A 22068-nucleotide genomic window follows, 5' to 3' on the forward strand; every position below is an offset into this window, starting at 1 on the left:
CTCCGCGGCCGCCGCCGCGCGTCGCCACGCCCCCCCACTTCCGCTCCTGGCCACGCCCCCGCGTGTGAGAAGCCACGCCCATTAAGAGACCACGCCCATATATAGGCCACGCCCAGCGATAGGCCACGCCCCCTCGCCCCCCTCCTCAGCGCCGGGGGTGGGGGGGGGACCCAGGGACCACCCCCCGGGGCAGGACGGGGACGGGAAACTGAGGCACGGACGTCGAGCAGCTTCGTGTTGCGAACCCTGCAGAGCAGGGCTGGGGGGCACCGGCCGCCCCCCCGCCGCGGGCACGCACCGCCGCTGCAGGCGGAGGGAGGGGCGGAGCGGCCTCCCGTGCCTCAGTTTCCCCTCTGCGGCCAAGGCGGTGCTGCGCGAGACGCAGGGCATCACCCCGCAGCTTTGGGGGGGGGGGGAAGGTGGGCGTCAGGTCCTGCCGTGGGGACCGGCCCCCCGTGCCACCCGCAGCCCCACGGGGACATCTCGCGCGTGCCACCCCCCCCCGCCCCCCCCCAGATCCATCGCAGGGCCGTGGGGGTCGGACACGGCGGAACTGAAACCCGGGACCATATGGGGAACCAGCGGGCGACCTGCTCCCCCCACCCCGGCCCCGGCTGCGAAGGGGCTGCGGGGAGGGAGATGCCAGGAGGAAAATTCCGGCCCGGTTGCCATGGTTTCCCATCAGGATGCGCTTGCATCATGGCCAGCCCGAGGGGGCCGGGGTGCGGGGGTCCTCACGGGGCTCAGGGCGGGGGGCAGCCCGGCAGCGCTGCCTGCCCGGGCGCGGGGGCGGGCGGGGGGGCTCCCGGCGGGCAGCGCCAGCAGATGAACACGTTTGGGAGCCGGGTGACGTCTGCTCCCGGATCGCCGAGCGAGGAAAACAGGCGGCAGAGCCAGAGTCCGGCCCGGCGGAGCGGAGCAGGCTCGGGGACCCTGCCCACCATGTCCCCCTCGGGCCGCCCACCGGGGCCGCAGGGGAGCGGGGGGCTGCGCTGACCCCCGGCCATGGGCTCTTGGCGGTGGCGGCTCCTCTGGCTCCTGCAGGCAGCGCTGGTCCGCGGCATCGTCCTCACGGGGGGTCAGCGCCCGCAGGAAAGACCCCCCGGGCCGCCGGGATGGTCCCCGGCTCCCTCGTCCTCCTGGGTGCCCACAGCGGAGCCGGGAGCCCCGGCGGATGCCGAGGGCTCGGGGGCGGCTCTGGAGTTCCTGCAGACGGGGGATGCGCAGCGGCTGGCTCAGGCTAACTGCAGCCGGGGGGTCCCGGCGGGGGCCCCCGGCCCCGCTCCCCCCCCGGGGCTCCGTGCCACCCTGCGTGCCGCCCCCGAGGCGCTGGCCCACGCCGCCAACTTCCTCAACATGCTCTTCCAGACCAACGACATCCGCGAGGCCAGCGTCGGGGAGGACGTGGAGTGGTACCAGGCGCTGGTCCGCAGCCTGGTGGAGGGGCACCCCTGGGTGCGCCGGGCGGTGCTGGCCCTCGACGCCCACCCGCTGGCCCCCAAGCCCCGGCTGATGCTTCAGGCCACCAAGGGGGAGGGTGAGATCCTGTTGCAGGACGTCTCGGCCGCCGCCCCCAGCCTGGGCAACCTCAGCTGGGACAACGAGTGGTTCAACGCCCTCAAATCCCAGCGGACCCCCCAGCTCCGCAAGCGCGTGCTCAGCAACGACCTGCACACCATGGAGACCCCCAAGTGGCAGCGGGGTGACAGCTACGTGGGGGAGCCGGGACAGGTGCGGTGGTCCCCGCCGTTCCTCGAGTGCCGGGACGGCAGGTTCCTGCCCGCCTGGATGGTCACACTCTCCTCTGCTTTCTACGGGCTCAAGCCAGATCTCAGCCCTGAGTTCAAGTAAGTGGTAGCCGGAGGGTTTGGAGGGGTCGAGGGGGTCTAAGGGGGCTGGGGGGATGTAAGAGGGTTGGGGGAGACGCTGGAGGCACCACCCCAGGGTGCAGGCAGCAGGGTGCAGGGGATGTGCCAGTCCCCCTTCCTGCATCCCCTGAGCCTGTGCGTGGGTATTTGCACGTCCACAGGCAAGAAGCTGCCCCCTGTCCCCCCTTGGTTGGCCCCCTCACATCCCACCTCGGACTGCCACCCCCCTGCCACAGCTGGGCTGGGGGGGCTGAGCTGGGCTGGGGTCCCTCCTGGGTGCTGGGGGTGTCCCTGGACTTGTGGGTCCCTGCTGCACCCCACAGCGGGACGGGGAGGGGGCAGCTGTGGAGAGGGGACATGGCCCCTGCTCCCAGGGGGAATCCATGTCCTCCTCAGAGCACCCAGGGAAGGTCAGTTCTGCAGGACGAGCGACAGGGCCACCCCAGCAGCTCCCGTTTCCTGACTGGTTGTATTAAAGCCCCTCTTGAGAGCCAGAATTCACACCCAGGAGCTGCTGCCCCAGCTCCAGCCTCCTCCCAGCACATCTCTGAGGGGGGACATCCCCGATCAGGGGTCAGGGGACATTGATGACACTTCACACTGTCCCACCAGTCCATGCACCAGCACCAGCCCCCCCCCGTGGCTCTGTCCTCCCCTGCTGCCTGTCCCAGGGCGAACGGTGGGACATGGTCAGACTGGGTGGGGGGCACAGGGAGGCTCCCCCCGGGCTGACCCTGTCCCTCTGTCAGGGGTGTCGTGCGGGTGGACATTGAGCTGCAGGACGTGGCCATCGACCAGTGCTCCAGCGGGCCGGGCTGGTTCGCCGACACGCACCGTTGTGACCTCAACAGCACCCAGGTACCAGCACCCAGCACCCTGCTCCCCATCCCCTGCAGGGCTGGGGGGGTCCCCACACCACACCGTCCCTGTCCCCCCATCCAGGCTGTCTCCCTGTGCGTGTCCCTCCCTCCTGGCTGAGCTTTATCCTCTCCTGGCCCATCCATCTGCTCCGTTCAGCTGCTCTGGGCGCTGCAGCCGAGGGGTTTATTGTGCAAATCTTCCCTCCCCGCCACCAGCAGCAGTGGGTGACCCGGCTGTGGGTGACACCAGGGACAGCAGGGCTCCAGGGGCTGCCAGCAAGGGGCAATTCACCCCGACCACCCCCATCCCCTCCAGTGGTGCCCACCTAACTGAGCTGGTGATGCCCAAGAGTGTTTCACCACCAGCAGCATCCCCCACCAGGGCAAACCCTGCAGCCCCCCAGCTCAGGGTCCCACCTCGAAGGCTAAAATCTGTCCCCGAGTGGGAAAGGCGTCACCAGCGTCTCTTTCCTGCTGGCAATACCCTCGGGAGGGACGGGCTGTGCCATTGGGCATCTCTCCAAGAAACAACAATACCCACTGGAGCTGCCAGCCTGTTTGGGGCAGGATTTGGCCGAGGGGGATTAGGGCAGCAGAGCCCTGCCCGCTGCTGCCGTCATGGCCGGGCAGGATTAGGTGTCCATTTAGGTTTTAGGGAGGGATTTGGGGGCCAAGCTTTGGCTTTTAGTTCTTCAATGTTTAACCACTGATTCCTCCCGGCCATGGAGGAGGATGGGATGGGGTCAGGTACCCATAAACCGGGGGCTGCTGGAGGCCTTGGGACAGGGAGGGGGTGCCAGGGTGGGGGGAGCAGGTTGAGTCCTTGCCCTTCAGTGTGTCTCAGCCTGTCTCCTTCAGTGTGTCCCTCAGGAGAGCCGTGGCTTTGTCCTCGGGAGGTACCTGTGCCAGTGCAAGCCAGGCTTTTACAGGGCCGGCGGAGTGGCCAGTGGTGCCCGGGCAGGTGGGTGCTGTGCCCAGCCCTGGGGTCCCCCATTCCACCCAGTGGCTCATGGCTACAGCCACGGGCTCCAGGGCTGGGGGGGTTTGGGGAAGCCCAAGCATGGGGAAGTGCCACCAAGCCCAGGATGTGGTGGCCTCACCTGGCCGTGGCTCTGTCCCCAGGCTCGGCAGGGGCAGACGAGGGGTCCCGGCTGGCGTGCCAGCCCTGCCACCAGGGATGTGCCACCTGCGAGGATGACAAACCTTGCCTGATCCAGGAGGACCATGTGCTGCGGGCGGCCGTCCTGTCCTGCCAGGCTGGCTGCATGCTGGCTGTCTTCCTCAGCATGCTCGTCTCCTACCACTTCCGACGGAGCAAGGCAAGACGACCCGGGGTCCTCCCCCTCCACCCATCACCCCGGCCCCGCTCCCCTCCCACCCTAAAGCCCACAGCCTCGGGGGAGCTCTCGGGGGGAGGTCACAGCAGCGGGAAGGATGTCACAGCTCCAAAACACCCTGGCACGCTCGGGGAGGGTCTCCCTGCCCTGGATCCCCCCCTGGGCACTGGCTCTGGGCTGCACCCTCATGCCTCTGTCCCTGCAGAGGATCCGGTCATCGGGAGTCATCCTCCTGGAGACAATCCTCTTCGGGTCCCTCCTCCTCTATTTCCCGGTGAGTATCCAGCCGTTCCCAGGGCTGAAAACCCCTGGGCTGGGGTTTAGGAGCGTTTGCAGCCGAGCTGGCCCCAAGCAGGGCACAGGCACAACTCCACCTAATTGTTAATTTTTGCTGGCACAGCCCCAAGTGGCCGGGATATAAACCTTCTCGGAAAACCAAATCCCTTTTCTCTCTCTGGCCGCGGGAACTAATCCCTGCCCAAATCCCCTCTCCCTCCCACAGGAGCTGCGAGGTGGGGCTGAGGGGGGAAGAGCGGTGGTGGGGCTGTCCCAAAAGCGGGTGCTTTCTGAGTCTCTGATGTTCACTGCCCGGCCCCCCACCCCCGGCAGGCAGGATCGAGCCCATGCCAACCACAGAACATGCCCCCCAACCCGTCTCTCTCCCACCTCCCCCCAGGTCTTCATCCTGTACTTCAAGCCGAGCATCTTCCGCTGCATCGTCCTGCGCTGGGTGCGCGTGCTCGGCTTCGCCATCGTCTACGGCACCATCACCCTCAAGCTGCACAGGTAGCTGGGATGGGGGGGCTGCTGGGTACTCGGGGATCCCCCCCTCCCCAAGCAGGGCTGGGCTGGGGGCTCACCCCTCCACCCCTCGCAGGGTGCTGAAGGTGTTCCTGTCCCGCACGGCCCAGCGGGTGCCCTACGTGTCGAGCGGGCGGGTGCTGAAGACGCTGGGTTTGATCCTGCTCCTGGTGCTGTGGTTCCTGGCAGCCTGGACCATCGGGATGCTGGAGAACATCGACAAGAACATCCCGCTGGTGATCCGCACCCAGACCACCCATGGTCTCCACTTCTACATCTGTGGCCATGACCGCTGGGACTACATGATGGTGATTGGTGAGGACACCCCCTGAGGTCATGGGGGTGTCCCCCCCTCAGCCCCAGGGCCCCACCCTGTAAAGGCAGCCTGTGGGATTTTTATTTCCTCATCCGTTTCACCTGCTGGGAACCTGCAAATGGGACTGGGGTGCCCAAGCTGCTTCCCACCCTCCTCTGAGCACCCCCAGGACTCACCCTGGTGCAGGGTCAATCCCCCAGCACAGGGTGATGAATCCTGGTGCCTTCAGGCAAGCTGTGCCAGAGGATTCCCTGCACCAGAGGATTCCCACCCTCCTCTGAGCACCCCCAGGACTCACCCTGGTGCAGGGTCAATCCCCCAGCACAGGGTGATGAATCCTGGAGCCTTCAGGCAGGCTGTGCCAGAGCATTCCCTGCACCAGACCCAGCTCCAACCGCGGCGTGTGCCCAGGGCCTTGATGGTCCCTGAAGCAGGGGGCTCCCAGCAGGCAGCCACCCCACGGGAGCAGCAGGGTGGTGGGTCTGGGTGCTCAGCACCTCTCTCTCCCGCAGCTGAGCTGCTGTTCCTGCTGTGGGGCAGCTTCCTGTGCTACGCCACCCGCCCCGTGCCCTCCGCCTTCCACGAGCCCCGCTACATGGGCATCGCGCTCCACAACGAGCTCATGATCTCGGCTGCCTTCCACCTGGCCAGGTAGGACACGGGGCTGAGATTCCTCACCCCTGATGAGGCAGGGGAACCAGCAGCAAACCCTTGAAGCCAGCAGGCTCCCTGTGCGGGTCCCCAGCAGGTTCTGGAGGTGGGGAGGGGGCTCTGGGTGCCTGGGTGGGACCCGGCGCTGCCCTCCTCACCCCTTCCAGGTTCATCATGGTCCCCTCGCTGCACCCCGACTGGACCCTGCTCCTCTTCTTCGCCCACACCCACAGCACCATCACCATGACCCTGGCGCTGCTCTTCATCCCCAAGGTAACGCTGGGCTGGGGGTGACGGGGCTGGGGTTCCCCGCTGTTCCAGGGCCCCCCCAGGGAGCTCACCCCTCGTCCCCCCCCCGCCCAGCTCCTGCACACCGGCTCGCCGCTGCGGGAGGAGATCGCGGCCGAGGTGTACGAGGACGAGCTGGACATGGGCCACTCGCGCTCCTGCCTCAACAGCAGCATCGCGTCCGCCTGGAGCGAGCACAGTCTCGACCCCGATGACATTCGGGTGGGTGGCACACTCAGGACCTTCTTTTGACGCTAGCTATGCAGCCCCGCGCAGAGTAAGAGGTGCCTTTCGCAATCTTTCTCCTGATGCAAAGCAGAGGGGGGGGCTCGGGGGGGCGGGGAGTGGGGGGGTGCAGGGTCGAACCGCCACCGTGGGGAAACCCGCTGTGTCCCCCCGGGTGGGAGGGACAGGCAGTGTGGGGGCTTGGGGACACGGTGACAGGCTGGCCTCAGGGCTCAAGCTGGGGCGTTGTGGGGTCACCCCGTTGTACCTGCTCTCCTCTCTCCCCTCTCTCTGCCGCGTCCCCCGGCGCGCAGGAGGAGCTGAAGAAGCTCTACAGGCAGCTGGAGGTGCACAAGACGCAGAAGATGGCAGCCAACAACCCCCACCTGCCCAAAAAACGCAGCCCCCGCCGCTCCACCCTGCGCCGGAGCAGCGAGGAACGGGCGGGCACCCCGGAACGCCGCGGCTCCTCGGCCAGACTGCTCCCCGACGGTGCCAGCCCAAGGACACGGGGGGGGGACAGTTCCCGGCACCGCCCCGCGACCCCGCGCAAGTCCCGCAGATCCGAGGGGCCCGCGCGGGAGCCCCGGGGAGGCTCCTCCACCCCCGGTTCCCCCGGGGAGCCTGTGCTGGGGAGGAAGATGGTGGTGACAGCAGCCTCGGAGCCATCTGACAGCGAGTCCCTCGATGCTGCCCCGCTCGTCTGCAAGTCAGCCAGCGCCCAAAACCTGGGGGGCCCCGGGCAGCCCCCCCTGCCCCACGCGGCCCCCTTGCAGAAGTCACACAGCGTGGTGTCTGGGGCACGAGAGGTGGCCCTGCTCGCTGCCAGCCGAGCAGAACGGCACGGAGACCCTCACCCACCCATCCCCTCCTCGGGGCAGCCCGTGGGCCAGGGAGAACAAGCCAGGAAGACCCAAAGCCCCAGCGCAGCTGATGCCATCCCACCAGCTGATTCCAGCCCCACCCAGGGGGGTCCCCAGGAGCACTTGTCCCCCCTGGGCCATGGGAAGGTGCAGAAACATGTCACCTACACACCCATCAAGAGCATCAGTGTTGACAGCTCCCACCTGCCTGGACGGGTGAGGGTGGCAGTGAGGAGGACCCCACCACCACCCCCTGTCCGGTACCAGAGCCTGGGGCTCTGTGCCACACCTTCTAGGGACAGCCCGGAGCCACCCACGGACCCCCCAGCACAGGTGGGGAAGCCAGAGGGGACAGCAGAGGAAGATCCAGGACAGGAGTGTCCCCCGGAGAGGAGGGGCCAGCTGAGGGCCATGGCCTCCATCCCAGCACACGTCTGCCCCTGGGAGCTGGTCCAGGAGGAGATCCTCAGCCAGAAGCAAAAAGCCAAGGAAGCAGCAGACTCAGGGACCCCCGGTGACACAGTGGCTGCCCCCCCAAGCCTGAAGCCATTCTCCCAGAGCTCCCTCCATGGCCTGGAACTTGCCATCAAAGCCTTCAACCATGCCAGGGGGAAAAGCATCCTGAGGGGAAAGAGAGAAGGCAAAGGGAGCTCCAGGAAGAGGGACCATGAGCAGGAGGGGGGCAGCAGGAAGGAGAGGTCTGGCCTGGCAGGGACATCAGCCATGTCCCTCGGGGGGGTCGGCCAAGGCTCTGCCACCAGAAGTCCTGAGTGGAGTGGGCAGAGGCCTAGCAGTGTGCCCGCTGCCCACTCACGGGGGGACAGCAGGGCAGAGGGCCAGTGTGACAGGCCAGCCCTGGGGACAGGCAGTGCTGAGAAACTGGCAGAGGACCCCACTGCTCTCCAGGGGGATGTGGGTGCTGGTGGGGGCCCAAGGCCACCCTCAGGGGTGCATGAGATCCCACTCTGTGTTGGTCACCGAGAAGGAGCAGAAGGTCCCTGTGAAAGCTCAGCAGTGGCTGGTGGTGGGACAGCACAGATCTGTCCCCAGCAAGAGGCTGAGGCTCCAGAGAAGGATGCTCCTGCTGCCAGGGTGAGCCTGACCACAGCAAAGGAAGGGGTGGCTGAGGGGGGCAGCAGGTCCATCCACCCCCCTTCAGACCATGCAGAGGTGGAGCAGCCACATGCAAAAGCCACTGCAGGCAGGTCCCAGCCACCCGCTGCTGGTGTGCAGGGAGTGGCTGCTGAGGGGACAGGGGCTGAGGCTTGTCCCCGGGGAGCCTCAGGCATCCCAGCAGGAAAAGGAGCCTTGCTGCGCCAGGAGGCCGTTGCTTCCCAGGAGGACAGTGAGGTCCTGCTGGGAGAGGAGAGCCCGGGCAACAGGCTAAAGAAGAGCAGCAGCCAGCCTGAGCTCCTTGGTCCCAGGGAGAGCTGGGGTGTCAGGAAGGTGTCCCCAAGGAGCCGGAGTGTGGAGATGGCCCCGGCTGCTCTGGGGACAGCTGGAAGGACAGAGGTCTGTCCTGGGGAAAGCTGGGCAGATTCCAGCATGAAAACAGAAATATGCCCCTTGGAGGAGAGCGAGGGCACCCCAGGAAAGGGTGGCAGCAAGGGGGAAGCCCCCCGCCCCGGGGAAGAGCCAGACATGGAGAAACCACCAGCACCTTCAGAGAAAGTGGGCAGCATGGAGGGCAGGAGGGCTGAGGTTTGTCCGTGGGAGAACAGGGAAGTGGAAAACACCATCAGAGCAGAAATCTGCCCCTGGGATGAGGAGGGGGCTCAGCTGGAGGAAAAGAGGCAGGAGGGAGTGAGGAGGCAGCTGGCCAAGGGAATCAGACCAAAATCAGGGGGTTTTCTGGGAGAGCAGGAGGGCCAGGGCAGCACCAGCAGTGAGGGACCCCCCCCAAAACCTGCTCCCAAAAGTTCTGAGCTGCCAGGTGTGACCTTGAGGAGCCGAACGAGCGCTCAGGCTTCGGTTTGTCCCTGGGAAGCAGCAGGAGCTGACAGCGACGCAGGAGAAGTTTGCCCTTGGGAGAGAGGAACGGCCTCATCTGATGCAGGAAAATCACACGATGGTGACATTTCCCAAGAGGAGGATGGGGCTTCCCCAGAGAGGGCAGCCCCGAAAGCCACGCCAGAGACCACAGGCAAGGGGAGCAGCCAGCGAGGAGCCCCCAGCCCTGGGGAAGTTGTGGAGCAGCCCAGCATGGGAGTCAGAGGAAAACCCCCACTGCTGCTCAAACCATCATCTAAGCAAGTGGGAACCATCGACAGCAAAAAAGCCAATGTTTGTCCTTGGGAAGTGGTGGATGAGCCACTTCCTAAAACAGAAACCTGCCCTTGGGTAGAACATGCAGCTCCACTGGGGAAGGAGAAACCAAGTCAGGACATGTGTGGGACTTCCAGTGGGGAAAACAAACCAGGATCTGGAGGACTTGAAGATGACAAAGCAAAGCTGGCAGAGGGGGGTGGCCAGTGGCTGGAGCACAGGAACACCGGGCCAAACACAAAGTTCATTAAGAAAAGCCTGGAGCATTCAAAAACAGAGTCCAAGAAATCCCAGACATTGGTGAGCATAAAGGAGGAGGTCTGTCCCTGGGAGAGCCTGGGCACGGAGCAGAGCCCAGAACAACCTCATGGCAGGAGCCCCAGGCTGCCCAAATCACCTTCAAAGAAATCCCAGAGCGTGGAGAGCCTGAAGGCAGAGGTGTGTCCTTGGGAGGCTCCTGAGCTCGAGGCCACTGATAAAGCAGAAATCTGTCCCTGGGAGGTGGCTGCTCCTCCATCAGGCAAAGTGAGCAGCTCTTCAACAAGTCAGGGTGTTTTGAAAGAGGCTGCAGAGAGCACATCTGCAAAGAAGGAGGCAGTGAGCAGAGACCGTGAGTCCATCTGTCCCTGGGAGAGCACGGACACGGAGGGAACCACTGTGGGGTCCATCAGGAAGAGCACAGAGCTGCTGAAATCCCAGGCATTTGTGAGCATGGAGAGCATAAAGGAGGAGGTCTGTCCCTGGGAGAGCCTGGGCACAGAGCAGACCCCAGAACAACCTCACAGCAGAAGCCCCAGGCTGCCCAAATCATCCTCAAAGAAATCCCAGAGCGTGGAGAGCCTGAAGGCAGAGGTGTGTCCTTGGGAGGCTCCTGAGCTCGAGGCCACTGACAAAGCAGAAATCTGCCCTTGGGAGGTGGCTGCTCCACCATCAGGCAAAGAGAAACCAAGACAAGCCAGCGGTGCTCTGTCCACAGTGAGCAGAAGCCCTTCAACACATCGTAGTGTCTTGAAAGAGGCTGCAGAGAGCACGTTTGCAAAGAAGGAGGCAGTGAGCAGAGACCGTGAGTCCATCTGTCCCTGGGAGAGCACGGACACAGAGGGAATCTCCAAGTCCAGGACAAAGAGCACAGAACTGCTGAAATCCACTGCCAAGACATTGGAGAGCATGGGGAGCATGAAGGCTGAGGTCTGTCCCTGGGAGAGCACAGACATGGAGCAGCCCCCTGAGAAGTCCCGCTCTGGGATCCCAGCACTGCCCAAATCATCCTCAAAGAAGTCCCAGAGTGTGGAGAGCCTGAAGGCAGAGGTGTGTCCTTGGGAGGCTCCTGAGCTCGAGGCCAGTGATAAAGCAGAAATCTGCCCCTGGGAGGTGGCTGCTCCTCCATCAGGCAAAGTGAGCAGAAGCCCTTCGACAAGTCAAGGTGTTTTGAAAGAGAAAGGAGAGAGCACGTCTGCAAAGAAGGAGGCAGTGAGCAGAGACCGTGAGTCCATCTGTCCCTGGGAGAGCACGGACACGGAGGGAACCACTGTGGGGTCCACCAGGAAGAGCACAGAGCTGCTGAAATCCCAGGCATTTGTGAGCATGGAGAGCATAAAGGAGGAGGTCTGTCCCTGGGAGAGCCTGGGCACAGAGCAGACCCCAGAACAACCTCACAGCAGGAGCCCCAGGCTGCCCAAATCATCCTCAAAGAAATCCCAGAGCGTGGAGAGCCTGAAGGCAGAGGTGTGTCCTTGGGAGGCTCCTGAGCTCGAGGCCAGTGATAAAGCAGCAGTCTGCCCCTGGGAGGTGGCTGCTCCACCATCAGGCAAAGAGAAACCAAGACAAGAGAAAGATGCTCTGTCCACAGTGAGCAGAAGCCCTTCGACAGGTCAAGGGCTCCACAAAGAGACAGGAGAGAGCACGTTTGCAAAGAAGGAGGCAGTGAGCAGAGACCGTGAGTCCATCTGTCCCTGGGAGAGCACAGACACGGAGAAGCCCCCTGAGAAGTCCCGCTCTGGGATCCCAGCACTGCCCAAATCATCCTCAAAGAAATCCCAGAGTGTGGAGAGCCTGAAGGCAGAGGTGTGTCCTTGGGAGGCTCCTGAGCTCGAGGCCAGTGATAAAGCAGCAATCTGCCCCTGGGAGGTGGCTGCTCCACCATCAGGCACAGAGAAACCAAGACAAGCCAGCGGTGCTCTGTCCACAGTGAGCAGAAGCTCTTCAACAAGTCAGGGTGTTTTGAAAGAGGCTGCAGAGAGCACGTCTGCAAAGAAGGAGGCAGTGAGCAGAGACCGTGAGTCCATCTGTCCCTGGGAGAGCACAGACACGGAGGGAACCACTGTGGGGTCCAGGACAAAGAGCACAGAGCTGAAGAAAACCACTGTCAAGACATCGGAGAGCATGGGGAGCATGAAGGCTGAGGTCTGTCCCTGGGAGAGCACAGACACAGAGCAGCCCCCTGAGAAGTCCCGCTCTGGGATCCCAGCACTGCCCAAATCATCCTCAAAGAAGTCCCAGAGTGTGGAGAGCCTGAAGGCAGAGGTGTGTCCTTGGGAGGCTCCTGAGCTCGAGGCCACTGACAAAGCAGAAATCTGCCCTTGGGAGGTGGCTGCTCCTCCATCAGGCAAAGTGAGCAGAAGCTCTTCAACAAGTCAGGGTGTTTTGAAAGAGGCTGCAGAGAGCACATCTGCAAAGAAGGAGGCAGTGAGCAGAGACCGTGAGTCCATCTGTCCCTGGGAGAGCACGGACACAGAGGGAATCTCCAAGTCCAGGACAAAGAGCACAGAACTGCTGAAATCCACTGCCAAGACATCGGAGAGCATGGGGAGCATGAAGGCTGAGGTCTGTCCCTGGGAGAGCACAGACATGGAGCAGCCCCCTGAGAAGTCCCGCTCTGGGATCCCAGCACTGCCCAAATCATCCTCAAAGAAGTCCCAGAGCGTGGAGAGCCTGAAGGCAGAGGTGTGTCCTTGGGAGGCTCCTGAGCTCAGTTCCAGCGACAAAGCAGCGATCTGCCCCTGGGAGGCGGCTGCACCTCTGCCGCAGGAAGGAGCAGTCCCGGGGAAGGGGAGCTCCCCATCAAAACCAGCTGGTGCTTCCAAACCTCAGGAGAAGGGGAGTGGGGAGCGGGAGTCCGCCTGCCCCTGGCAGAGCCTGGGCACGGAGGAGCCCTCCTTAAAAACTGCAGCAGGCAAAGAGCCGTCCAGGAAGCCTGACCGTGCAGAGAGCAGGACATCTGACATTTGCCCCTGGGCAGCAGCAGAGCCCACCGGCTTCCAGCCCGGCGTGCAGCCCCGGGGAGCTGAGGGAGTGTCCCCCAGCGGGCCGGGAGAGCCAAAGCTGGTGGCAGGAGCCAGCGACGGGTCAGCTCTGCTGGGGAAACCCACGGGCAGAGCTGAGCACAAGCCCCTGTGCCGCATCGTACCGGGCATCCAGCCCCGCCGGGAGGCGGGAGCGGCTCCTGCCGCGGGCAGCAGCTCCAGCCCGGGCAGCAGCACAGCCCGGGGTTGTCCCTGGGAAGCAGAAGAGGCTCCAGCAGCCCCCGACAAGCCCAGCACAGACAGCAGGAAATCCTCCGAGGTGTGTCCATGGGAAGAGGTGGAGGGTGTAGATCCCACCCCGACCCTCCCTGGGCAGGGCAGGGCAGGTGTGAGCCCTGGAGATGGAGACAGGGCTGCGAGTGGAACCAAGCCCGACGTCTGCCCCTGGGACCACGAGTAGCTCCTTCCCTCCAGCCACCAGCTGGGTGCAGACACAGCTTTCTCCAACAGAGGGTCTCCAGCTGAAGGCTGCTGCCTACCTGCACAGCCTGGAGAGGGATGGAAGTGTCCACCAAAGCCAACGGCATGGCCATGCTCCCAGCAAGCTCCACTGGTGGCCATCAAAGCCAGCCAGGCTTGGGGACCAGCAGCAAGGGGGCAGTTAACATCTCCTGCCTTCAAATACCACCCACAGGTACCAGGCCCAGCACAGGGTCCCCTCCATCCAAGCAGGGCACCCAAGCACCTCCCAGTGGGAGGTGTCCCTGCCCATGCAGAGGGTTGGAACGAGATCATCTTTAAGGTCCCTTCCAACCTAAACCAGTCTGTGATTCTGTGGAAACAGCTTTCCAGGGCTTCTGCAGCCCAGTGGATCTCCCCCAGACCTGCTGTCACCTCCATTTGAAGCCAGGGAGGTTTCTGTAAGCACTGCTGGGACCAGGCAGGTTCTGAAGCTGGGGATGAAGGGTTGTTCCCAGCCAGTCCCACCACACATCTTGCTTCCTTGCCACAAAGTCATTTATTTTTAAATGTCCTCTGAAGTCACCGAGCCAGCCCCAGGACTTCCACACATGCCAAGCAAACCTTTCTGCTCCGTTTTGGTCCTGCACTGTCAGCCCAGCCCTGCCCTTGGTGATGCCCAATCCCATCACTCGACCTGGGTGGGATGAACCAACCTCCAGGCCACTCCTCTGCTCTGCTGCAACCCCTGCCCCTCTGCAGGCTGAGGTGGGTGCTCCCTCTTCAACCTCCTCTCAGCTGTGAAGGTGTTTGTCTTAACTAACAAAGCCACTGATTTCTCAAAGCACTTTGTTGTGACTGGTTCCTTCTTCACTCACCACGTGTACAGACGTGCCCAGGGCTCAACTTCCCATCACAGGAGTCGTCTCCACCAACACTCCCACCAGCACTAGCAAGCCTTCATTTTTCACAGCCCATCTGTAGAAAGGCTGGATGCCTTTTGCCATCCCACATTTCCCTTCCTGCCTGTATTTCCCAGGCCATTCCCCTGGGGCAGAGAGGCAGAGACTCCTGTGTGACAGAGAAGATGCTGAGATCACAGAGACACAAGGACCTCCAAGAGGAGAAGCCTCAGAGTCAGCCCCTGGGAAACACCACCTCCTCCAGCCTCCCCAGATATCTGTCCCTCTGCTCCATTTAATGGAAACAAATAAAAACAGAGACAGCAGAAGTGAAGGTTTCAGTTCTCCCTCTTGTCTCCACAAGGCTCAAGGCTCATCCTGACCTTCTTTTCTCCTTTACTTCCACTCCCCTTAGGAAGTGGGTGTTGCTCCAACGTGCTCCCTGTGCTCTCCAGCACTGAACAATCACCTGGTTGTGTAAGGAAGTGTAAGACAATAAAAAGTGTTGTCTACAGAGTGCACACTGGGTGGCTGATTTATGGGGTGTGGGCAGGAGCCTAAACGTGCTCAAAAGGCAGAGATAGAGCAGAAAGCAGTGAGAGGCTGAGAGGGAAATCTGGGAACAGAAGTGGTTTAGTTGCAGAGGTTTGGAATATTGGGGAGAGGGATGGGGACCCACACACTGCTAGACTAGAAGGAGAGGCTGTTCTCCCAGAAAAACTCTTTTCATTCAGAGCCAGAGCTGAAGAACCTGTAGGTTTTGGTTGAGGAGTCACATCCATACCTGTGTGTAAGCTGCTTGAGCCACACCAGGCACCAACCAGGCAGCTCCCACTCCATTTATTTTAGTTCCCAGCCCAGCTCACATCTCCTGGAGCCTGGAATCTCTCCTCAGCTGGTGAATGAAGCACAGACAGGAGGCTCAATATAGCAGGTTCCTCCAGGAAAGGCAGACAAGTTGTGACACCCTTCAAAAAAAAGATGAGAGGGATTCTCCATTGCTGGCTCCTCTCCCAGCAGAGCACCAAGATGATCTTCTGTCCTTTCAAAAGAACATCATCCACAAGAAACACTCTTGAAACTCAAGGAGTCATAAACTCTCACTGCATACTCCATAAATCTCTTCCAAGGAAGATGAAAACACACACTGAACTCTCACCAGCTCTGGAAAATGCCCGAGTTAAAAAGCAAGACAAGGTTGAGAAGAAATGATGACTAGTGGGTATTTTGCTCTGTTGACTGGAAGTAAATGGAACGTATCCAAGCAAAGCAGAGCAGGACCAGCAGAGTGCACTGGCTCACTCCCAGCCCCAGAACCTCTGGGTAAGTGTTTTCCCAACCCCCACAGCCTGCAAATCCCAGGGCCCTGCTGCGAATGCCATCATGTCCACAGGATGGTGCCAGCCTCCCACTGACAACATCTCAGCACTGAATCCCTGAGCTCTGGAACAAACTCACCAGAACCCAGCAGCCAGGAGAAACACCCCCTCTCAGGAAGGTGCTGGTTGACACAAACACTGACCTGAGGAGTCAAAAAATCTTTTATTCAGTGATCCTTGCTGTGCTGCAGCCCCTTTGGGAAGCTGGGCCACTAACAAGCACCAGAGCAGCAGGAGCCTGATTGCAGGGCCCACCCAGCACAATTTGATTTGAAGTGTCCTTGCTGCTCTGCCCTCTTTTCTGTTAAAATAAAAAGATGCCTGGGAATCAGTAGAAAAGAAAGTGCCAACACCTACTGCTGCAAGTTTTAATGAAAGCCCACCAGGTCTGTGACATTTCCCATGGGAGTATTCAACATTCCATGCCTGGATAGATTTCTGCTGCCAAGGGCTCCCAGGATCCAGGCTCAGGACAGAGGTTGGCCTGAAGGGAACAGGCTGCCCAGCCTCACAAACACAGAGTGGTAAGAAGCTGCACACTTAGGGCTACTTGGACAGAGTCAAGCTCTTCTCAGAGCTCATCTGAATCCCCCTCCCAGGACCCTCTTGCTTCTTTAAAGGAAAGAGGAGCAATGAGCAAATTCTTAGTGGCTGGACTCCCTTTCTGAAGCCATTTTGTTTGCGGGCTGCTCCCTGGGAAGACACAGCCACATCCAACCCCCTGCATCCAGAGATGTTCTCCACTTCCCTCCAGGGCTGTTGGCACTGCTGCCTCTGGCCAGGCTCTGGAATTTCCTACTTTGCTTCTTTGTGCTCTTGTGAGGGATCCAAGGTTGGGCCAGGAATCATCACCGTCTGGAAAAGCAAGGAACAAAATCAGCAGGAGCCAGAGCAGCTCTGAAGAGCTGTCACAGGAATTCTTCATGTTATGGAGCACGAGAGGGTGGGCAGGGGGTCCTGGAACTGCAGAGGCCTTGCAGGGGGAGGTGACCAGGTGGCAGCAGTGTGGGGGAGGACACAGAGGGGGAATAGGGATGACAAGCCTTGCTCTACACCAGGGCTCTCACCTCCTTCCTCTCCAGCACCCATTTTTAGTAACACAGGAAGACAAAGCACCTGCCCTGCTTTGCCAGGGAGCTCTAACCCCCTCAATCATTGCTGTCAGATGTCCTCAGCCTCCTGTGACAGCTTCCAGGTGCTGGAGGCTGATCATCCCACACCAATAAACAGTTCTGCTTCCAGATCAATGCACTGTCTTCCTGTTACAGGAAGCTCAGCTTTGGTTTTGTCTGGAATTAACTCAGGACCTCGGCTCCCCAGACACAGGCCGTGCTGGTGCCTCCTCCTGGTGGCTTTACCTTAATGATGGGCTCCTTGGGTGGAGCCCATTCCGGAACAATCTTCCCATGCATCCTCCAGGTGCCATAAGGGTTGACCAAGTACCTCTCAAACACCACATACTCCAGAACATCCTTGGGGACCTGCTCCCCGCCGTACATCAGCCGCCCGAAGCGGTCGTAAATGGCCAGAGTCTGTGGAAAGAGCCAAGGCACTGGGGTGGGGCAGGGAGCAGGACGGGAAGGGGGGGCTGCAGGGAGGCAGGGGGGAGCAGGGAGGGCTGTACCTGCCGGGTGTGCATCCGCACGGTCACCTGGCCGTACAGGTTGCCGCGGTTGAGGACGCTGTCGCAGCGGACGTGGACCACGCGGGGAGGCTCCAGGGACTCCAGGAAGCTCCACCGGATGGTCCGGTACCTGTTCCCACGGACCATCTCCTGCCAGGGGGAGGAACCAGCACCCCCTTCATCGGGAGGTGAACTGAATGACAAGCAAACTACTGGACACAAGGGAGCACTTATTCATCAGCTCAGACCGGTGCTTTCCCTCCCTGCTCTCTCTTCACTGTAGCCAGAAAAACATGAGACGGATGATCCCATCCCTGAAGTGTTGAAGGGCAGGTTGGATGGGGCTGGGAGCAGCCTGGGCTGCTGGGAGGTGTCCCTGCCCATGCAGGGGGTTGGAACTGAATGATCTTCAAGCTCCCTTCCAACCCAAACCATCCCATGATATTAAGAGAGACATTAGAGCACCTTCCAGTACTGGAAGGAAGTCTACAAGAAAGCTGGGGAGGAGCTTTGGACAAGGGCAAGGAGTGAGAGGACAAGGGGGAATGTATTAAAACTGGAAGAGGGGAGATTGAGGTGAGACAAGAGGAGGAAATTCTTCCCTGTGAGGGGGGTGAGACCCTGGCCCAGGTTGCCCAGGGAAGCTGTGGCTGCCCCATCCCTGGCAGTGTTGAAGGGCAGGTTGGATGGGGCTTGGAGCAGCCTGGGCTGGTGGGAGGTGTTCCTGCCCGTGCAGGGGGTGGGACTGGATGAGCTTTAAGGTCCCTTCCAACTCAAACCATTCCATGATTCTATGATGAGGCTTTAAGGAGCCCCAGAGACCATGGAAGACACCCAGGACAGGCTGCATGTGAGGAGCACTCACCGGGTAGCAACGCTCGGTCACCAGGGAGTGAAGCTTCTGCTTGTTAAAGCTGGAAGTGAAACACACCCTGTTACTCAAAGGCACATCTTGCCAGGAGGCTCACCCCAAATCCCTGCTTCCCCAGGAGACATACAAGCCACTGGCAAACTAGAAAAAGCCAAATTCTCAGCTGTGACCTCAGCACAAAATCAGAACATGAACCCAAGACTTCAAGGAAAAAGACTCCAAGATCCCTTGGAACCCAGCTCTGCCCTGCATGTTTTCTTGGTGTTTGGAATTGTAACCAAAAATGATGCAGCTCTGAAACCTGTTCTATTCCTGGAAAGTGGGGCAAGCCAGTGGAGCATCATCTCAAATCCAAACAATTCCCTGCAGTGTGATTCTACCCACTCATCTGCTGTGGGGCAGCAGCTCCTTCCTCTGCAGGGCAGAGCGAGTTTTCTGCCCCCTGCTTGTCATGGATCAAAAGCCAGAGACCAAATCTCCAACATTCTGCTCTTCACAGAGATGGGAGCAGGAAAAGACAAAGTACTTGTTGCAGAGAAGGTGAAGGGATTAGAAAAACAAGGAAGAAAACCAGAGCATGTAAGGAAAGAGAAGCTCTTACTTTGCCAGGCAGTTGTGAGCTTCAATAAATATCTCCTGGGCCTTCTCAGGGAAGGTTTTGGTGCTGAAATCTGGATCATGATCTTTTATCTTACGCAGGCTGAAAAGACAAGAGAAGCTCTGCAGTTAGTTCAGGACCATCAGGAAACACCTCACATGTTCAATCTCCACAATTCAAGTCCAGCTTTTACCAGGAAGCAACTGAGAAGGGGAGACTCCCCACTGAGACACAACTTCTAGGTGCTCATGAGACACTCAAACTGCTGCAAACCCAAAGAATCTTCAGGAAAAAATAATAAATGAGTGCACACTCCATCCACTCACACCAAGACAGGTTCCTTGTGTCCATTCTCACACCAGGGACTCCAGGTTAAGTGGCACAAAAGAACGATGGAAGGAGTAAGCAGAAAAGGGCCATAAAGTGAGTAGAGGGACCAGAGAGATGCTGGGAGGGCTGGAGCAGCTCTGCTCTGGAGCCAGGCAGGGAGAGTTGGGGGGTTCAGCCTGGAGAAAAGAAGGCTCCAGGGAGACCTGAGAGCACCTTCCAGTGCCTGAAGGGGCTCCAGGAACGCTGGGGAGGGACTTGGGACAAGGGCAGGGAGAGAGAGAACAAGGGGAATGGATTGAAACTGGAAGAGGGACATTGAGGTGAGACATGAGGAGGAAATTCTTTGCTGTGAGGGTGGTGAGAGCCTGGCCCAGGTTGCCCAGGGAAGCTGTGGCTGCCCCATCCCTGGCAGTGTTGAAGGGCAGGTTGGATGGGGCTTGGAGCAGCCTGGGCTGGTGGGAGGTGTCCCTGCCCATACAGGGGGTTGGATCCTGATGATCTTCACAGTCCCTCCCAACCTTCACCATTCTATGATTCTATGAAACCCAGATGTGTCATCTCCCCAGTGCAAGACAGAAAGGAGCAAAACTTCTGCAGCTCAGAACCAGGAGCAGGTACGTACGCCAGCTGGGAGGCTGCACTCTGCTTCAGCTGCTGCATCTTTTGCTTCAGCCCATCTTTGGACAGGGAAGTCAAGCGGGCATCGCCCTCAGGAGGGACATAAGGGTCTATAATTTCAGCTGCAGGAGAGAGAGGAAGGTCAGGAAGCTCTGAACCAGCAAAACAAAGGGAACAAAGCCACGTCTGCTGAGAGCTGGAGAAGCAGCACTGCTCCCTGATCATGTGTGTAAGATGAAATACCTGTGCTGGCCAAGTAGAAGGTCCGTTCTATCCGTTCATCAGGAAACATCAGCCCCAAAGACCTGAGTCTCCTCTCCTTCTCTTCAGGTGACAGTTCTCTGGCCCATTCAGGGACAGAAAACCTCCTCTTGGTTCTGACGGGGACAACAAGACAGGCTGGAGCTGCTCCAGCAGGGCGGAGCACGGACCCGGCAGCCTGAGGAGGAGAAACAACAAAGCTGCAGAGCTGGCCCAACAGCCAGGAAACAACATCAACACCCGGACTCGGTGTCCCTTCACACCTCCTGAAAACAGAGCAGCTGTAAACACCCCAAACGCCACCCTCTGCAGCCCTCCCTGCCCCACAACCCTCCCCATGCCCCCTAACCCACATCTCCTCAGCAACTTCCCGCCTGCTTTAGCTTCTCAGCCCCTCAAGAGCCCCACACAGCCCCTCACCCCGTCCCTCCTGCCGCCCCCAGCCCCTCACCCCGTCCCTCCTGCCGCCCCCAGCCCCTCTCCCGGGCCCTCCTGCCGCCCCCAGCCCCGCTCCCGGGCCCTCCTGCCGCCCCCAGCCCCTCTCCCGGGCCCCACCTGCCGCCCCCAGCCCCTCTCCCGGGCCCCACCTGCCGCCCCCAGCCCCTCTCCCGGGCCCTCCTGCCGCCCCCAGCCCCGCTCCCGGGCCCCACCTGCCCGCACACCCGCAGGCCCAGCCGCCCTAGTCCCGCCTTCATGGCGGCCGCCATCTTCCCGCCGCGCGGCCCGCCGGGATGCGGGCGGAGCCTGAGCCCGGGAGGGGCGGGGTCTCGGGCGGGAGGGGGCGGGGTCTCGTACGGGGGGGCGGGGCCGGCGGGAGCTCGCGCCGCGGCTCCGAGTGGAAAATTCCAGCGGCTGCGGGTGGGGGGGGCCGGGGGGGCGGGGGGGGGGGGCCGGCGGAGGCTCCGCCCCGAGGGGACCCCGGTGGCTGGTGCAGTGCGGGGGGGGGCGGGTAGGTTGGGCTCCAGCCGCGCCCCCCCCCGGTGATACCGAGACAGGGGGTGCGGGACCCCAACCCCAGGCCACGCGTCAGGGACCCCCCGGGACTGCGGAGCGCCCCCCCCCCCCCCGCCCCGGGGACCCCCTCCGCCCAGCCTGGATCCGGCGCTGCCGCAGCGCCCGGTGCCTGATGCTTCTGGCATTTGAAATGGCAGCAGGGCCGGGGGGCTGCGGCGGAGGGGGGGGGCAGGGGAAGGGTCCCCTCCCAACGTCGCGGGGGGGGAGGGAGGGGGGGGCAGCACCCTTACCCTAAAGCAAACCACACTTATCCCAACCCCCCCTTCCCTTGAAATTCTATCCCCAGGGATGCAGCTGCGGGGTGGGGCCTCGGTCCGTGTCGCAGCGCGGGGGGTGGGGATGGGGGGGGTACAGACCCCCGGGGTGGGGTGCAGACCCCCGGGGTGGCCCCGGGCGGGGGGGGGGGCTCGTCGGGAGGCTCCGGGCTGGGCACGTTCCTCCTGGCCCTGCTCCCAGTTCGCTTTGGGGACTGTTGATCTTGGCGTGGAGGAAGCGCTGCCGCAGCGGGGCGGCTGGTTAATGTGTAGTGACGGCTCCGCTGCGCTCGGGACCGTTGATCCCGCTGTTATCTGCGCCGGCGGGAGCAGCCTGAGCCCGGGAGCGGCCCCGCGGGGACGTGCCGGGGGCCACGGGAGGAGCCGGACACTCAGGGGTGGGCGGTTTGTATCTGGATCTCAACAGCGGCTCCAAAAAAAAAAGCTGGCGTGATGTTCAAGGGGGCTTAAAAAGAGAAGGAGGATCCTCCCCGCTGCATCCCTGGAGCCGGTTTCCCCTCCGGAGAACGGGGGTGAAGCCCCGGAGCGGGTCCTGGAGCAGCCGGGTTGAGTCAGCGGCCCCTGCACCGCGCGGCCTCGATGCTTTCCCACGGCCAGGGACTTGTGGGGCTGGATTTTCCCAGCTCATCTGGCTTTCCCGGCAGCAGAATGATGCCATCTCAGCTGGTTTCACCACCGCTGTGGGACTCTGGCAGCCCCCCAGCAGCATGTCCCCAGCACGGGGGGGGTGGAGGGAGCACAGCCCAGGAGCATCCCAGTCTGCTGTGGCCCAGGCCAGGGCTCACCCCAGTCCCAGTGGCCTCTTGAGATGCCACTTGATGGTGGCTCCAACCCACGTGTGACCTTCCTCTTGCAAAACCACCCCGCTGGGATGTGCCCCATCGGAGAGCAGGATCAGGGCTGGGATTTGGAGGGACCTGAGCATCAAGAGAGGTGGGACGTGCTCAGCACCAGCCCAAAGCTGAGCTGTCCCCAGCAGCTCTGGGCAAGGGCTTGGCCACATTTTCCTCCATCCTTGTGC

The 22068-nt window shown here is 61.6% G+C and overlaps 2 protein-coding genes across 2 annotated transcripts; one reads left to right on the plus strand and one right to left on the minus strand.

Moving 5' to 3' along the window:
• Positions 1-1356: 1356 nt before the first annotated feature.
• GPR179 (G protein-coupled receptor 179) lies at positions 1357-13945 on the plus strand. Its single transcript, XM_051640083.1, has 11 exons — positions 1357-1847; positions 2618-2726; positions 3587-3677; positions 3851-4047; positions 4271-4339; positions 4742-4851; positions 4943-5181; positions 5695-5833; positions 6001-6106; positions 6197-6370; positions 6661-13945. Exons 1-11 carry the CDS (start codon positions 1357-1359, stop codon positions 13174-13176), a joined length of 8241 nt encoding a protein of 2746 aa, XP_051496043.1. The 3' UTR covers positions 13177-13945.
• A 1655-nt stretch (positions 13946-15600) lies between these two features.
• Positions 15601-20482, minus strand: MRPL45 (mitochondrial ribosomal protein L45). The gene is made up of 8 exons (XM_051640441.1): positions 20409-20482; positions 19741-19936; positions 19502-19619; positions 18553-18651; positions 17946-17994; positions 17081-17230; positions 16815-16988; positions 15601-16311 (listed from the first exon to the last, which is right to left on the minus strand). The coding sequence occupies exons 1-8, from the start codon at positions 20463-20465 to the stop codon at positions 16252-16254; spliced, it is 903 nt and encodes a 300-aa protein (XP_051496401.1). The 5' UTR covers positions 20466-20482; the 3' UTR covers positions 15601-16251.
• Between the last annotated feature and the right edge of the window lie 1586 nt (positions 20483-22068).

The sequence above is a fragment of the Apus apus genome, chromosome 25, assembly GCF_020740795.1.
Source record: "Apus apus isolate bApuApu2 chromosome 25, bApuApu2.pri.cur, whole genome shotgun sequence".
NCBI lineage: Eukaryota > Metazoa > Chordata > Aves > Apodiformes > Apodidae > Apus > Apus apus.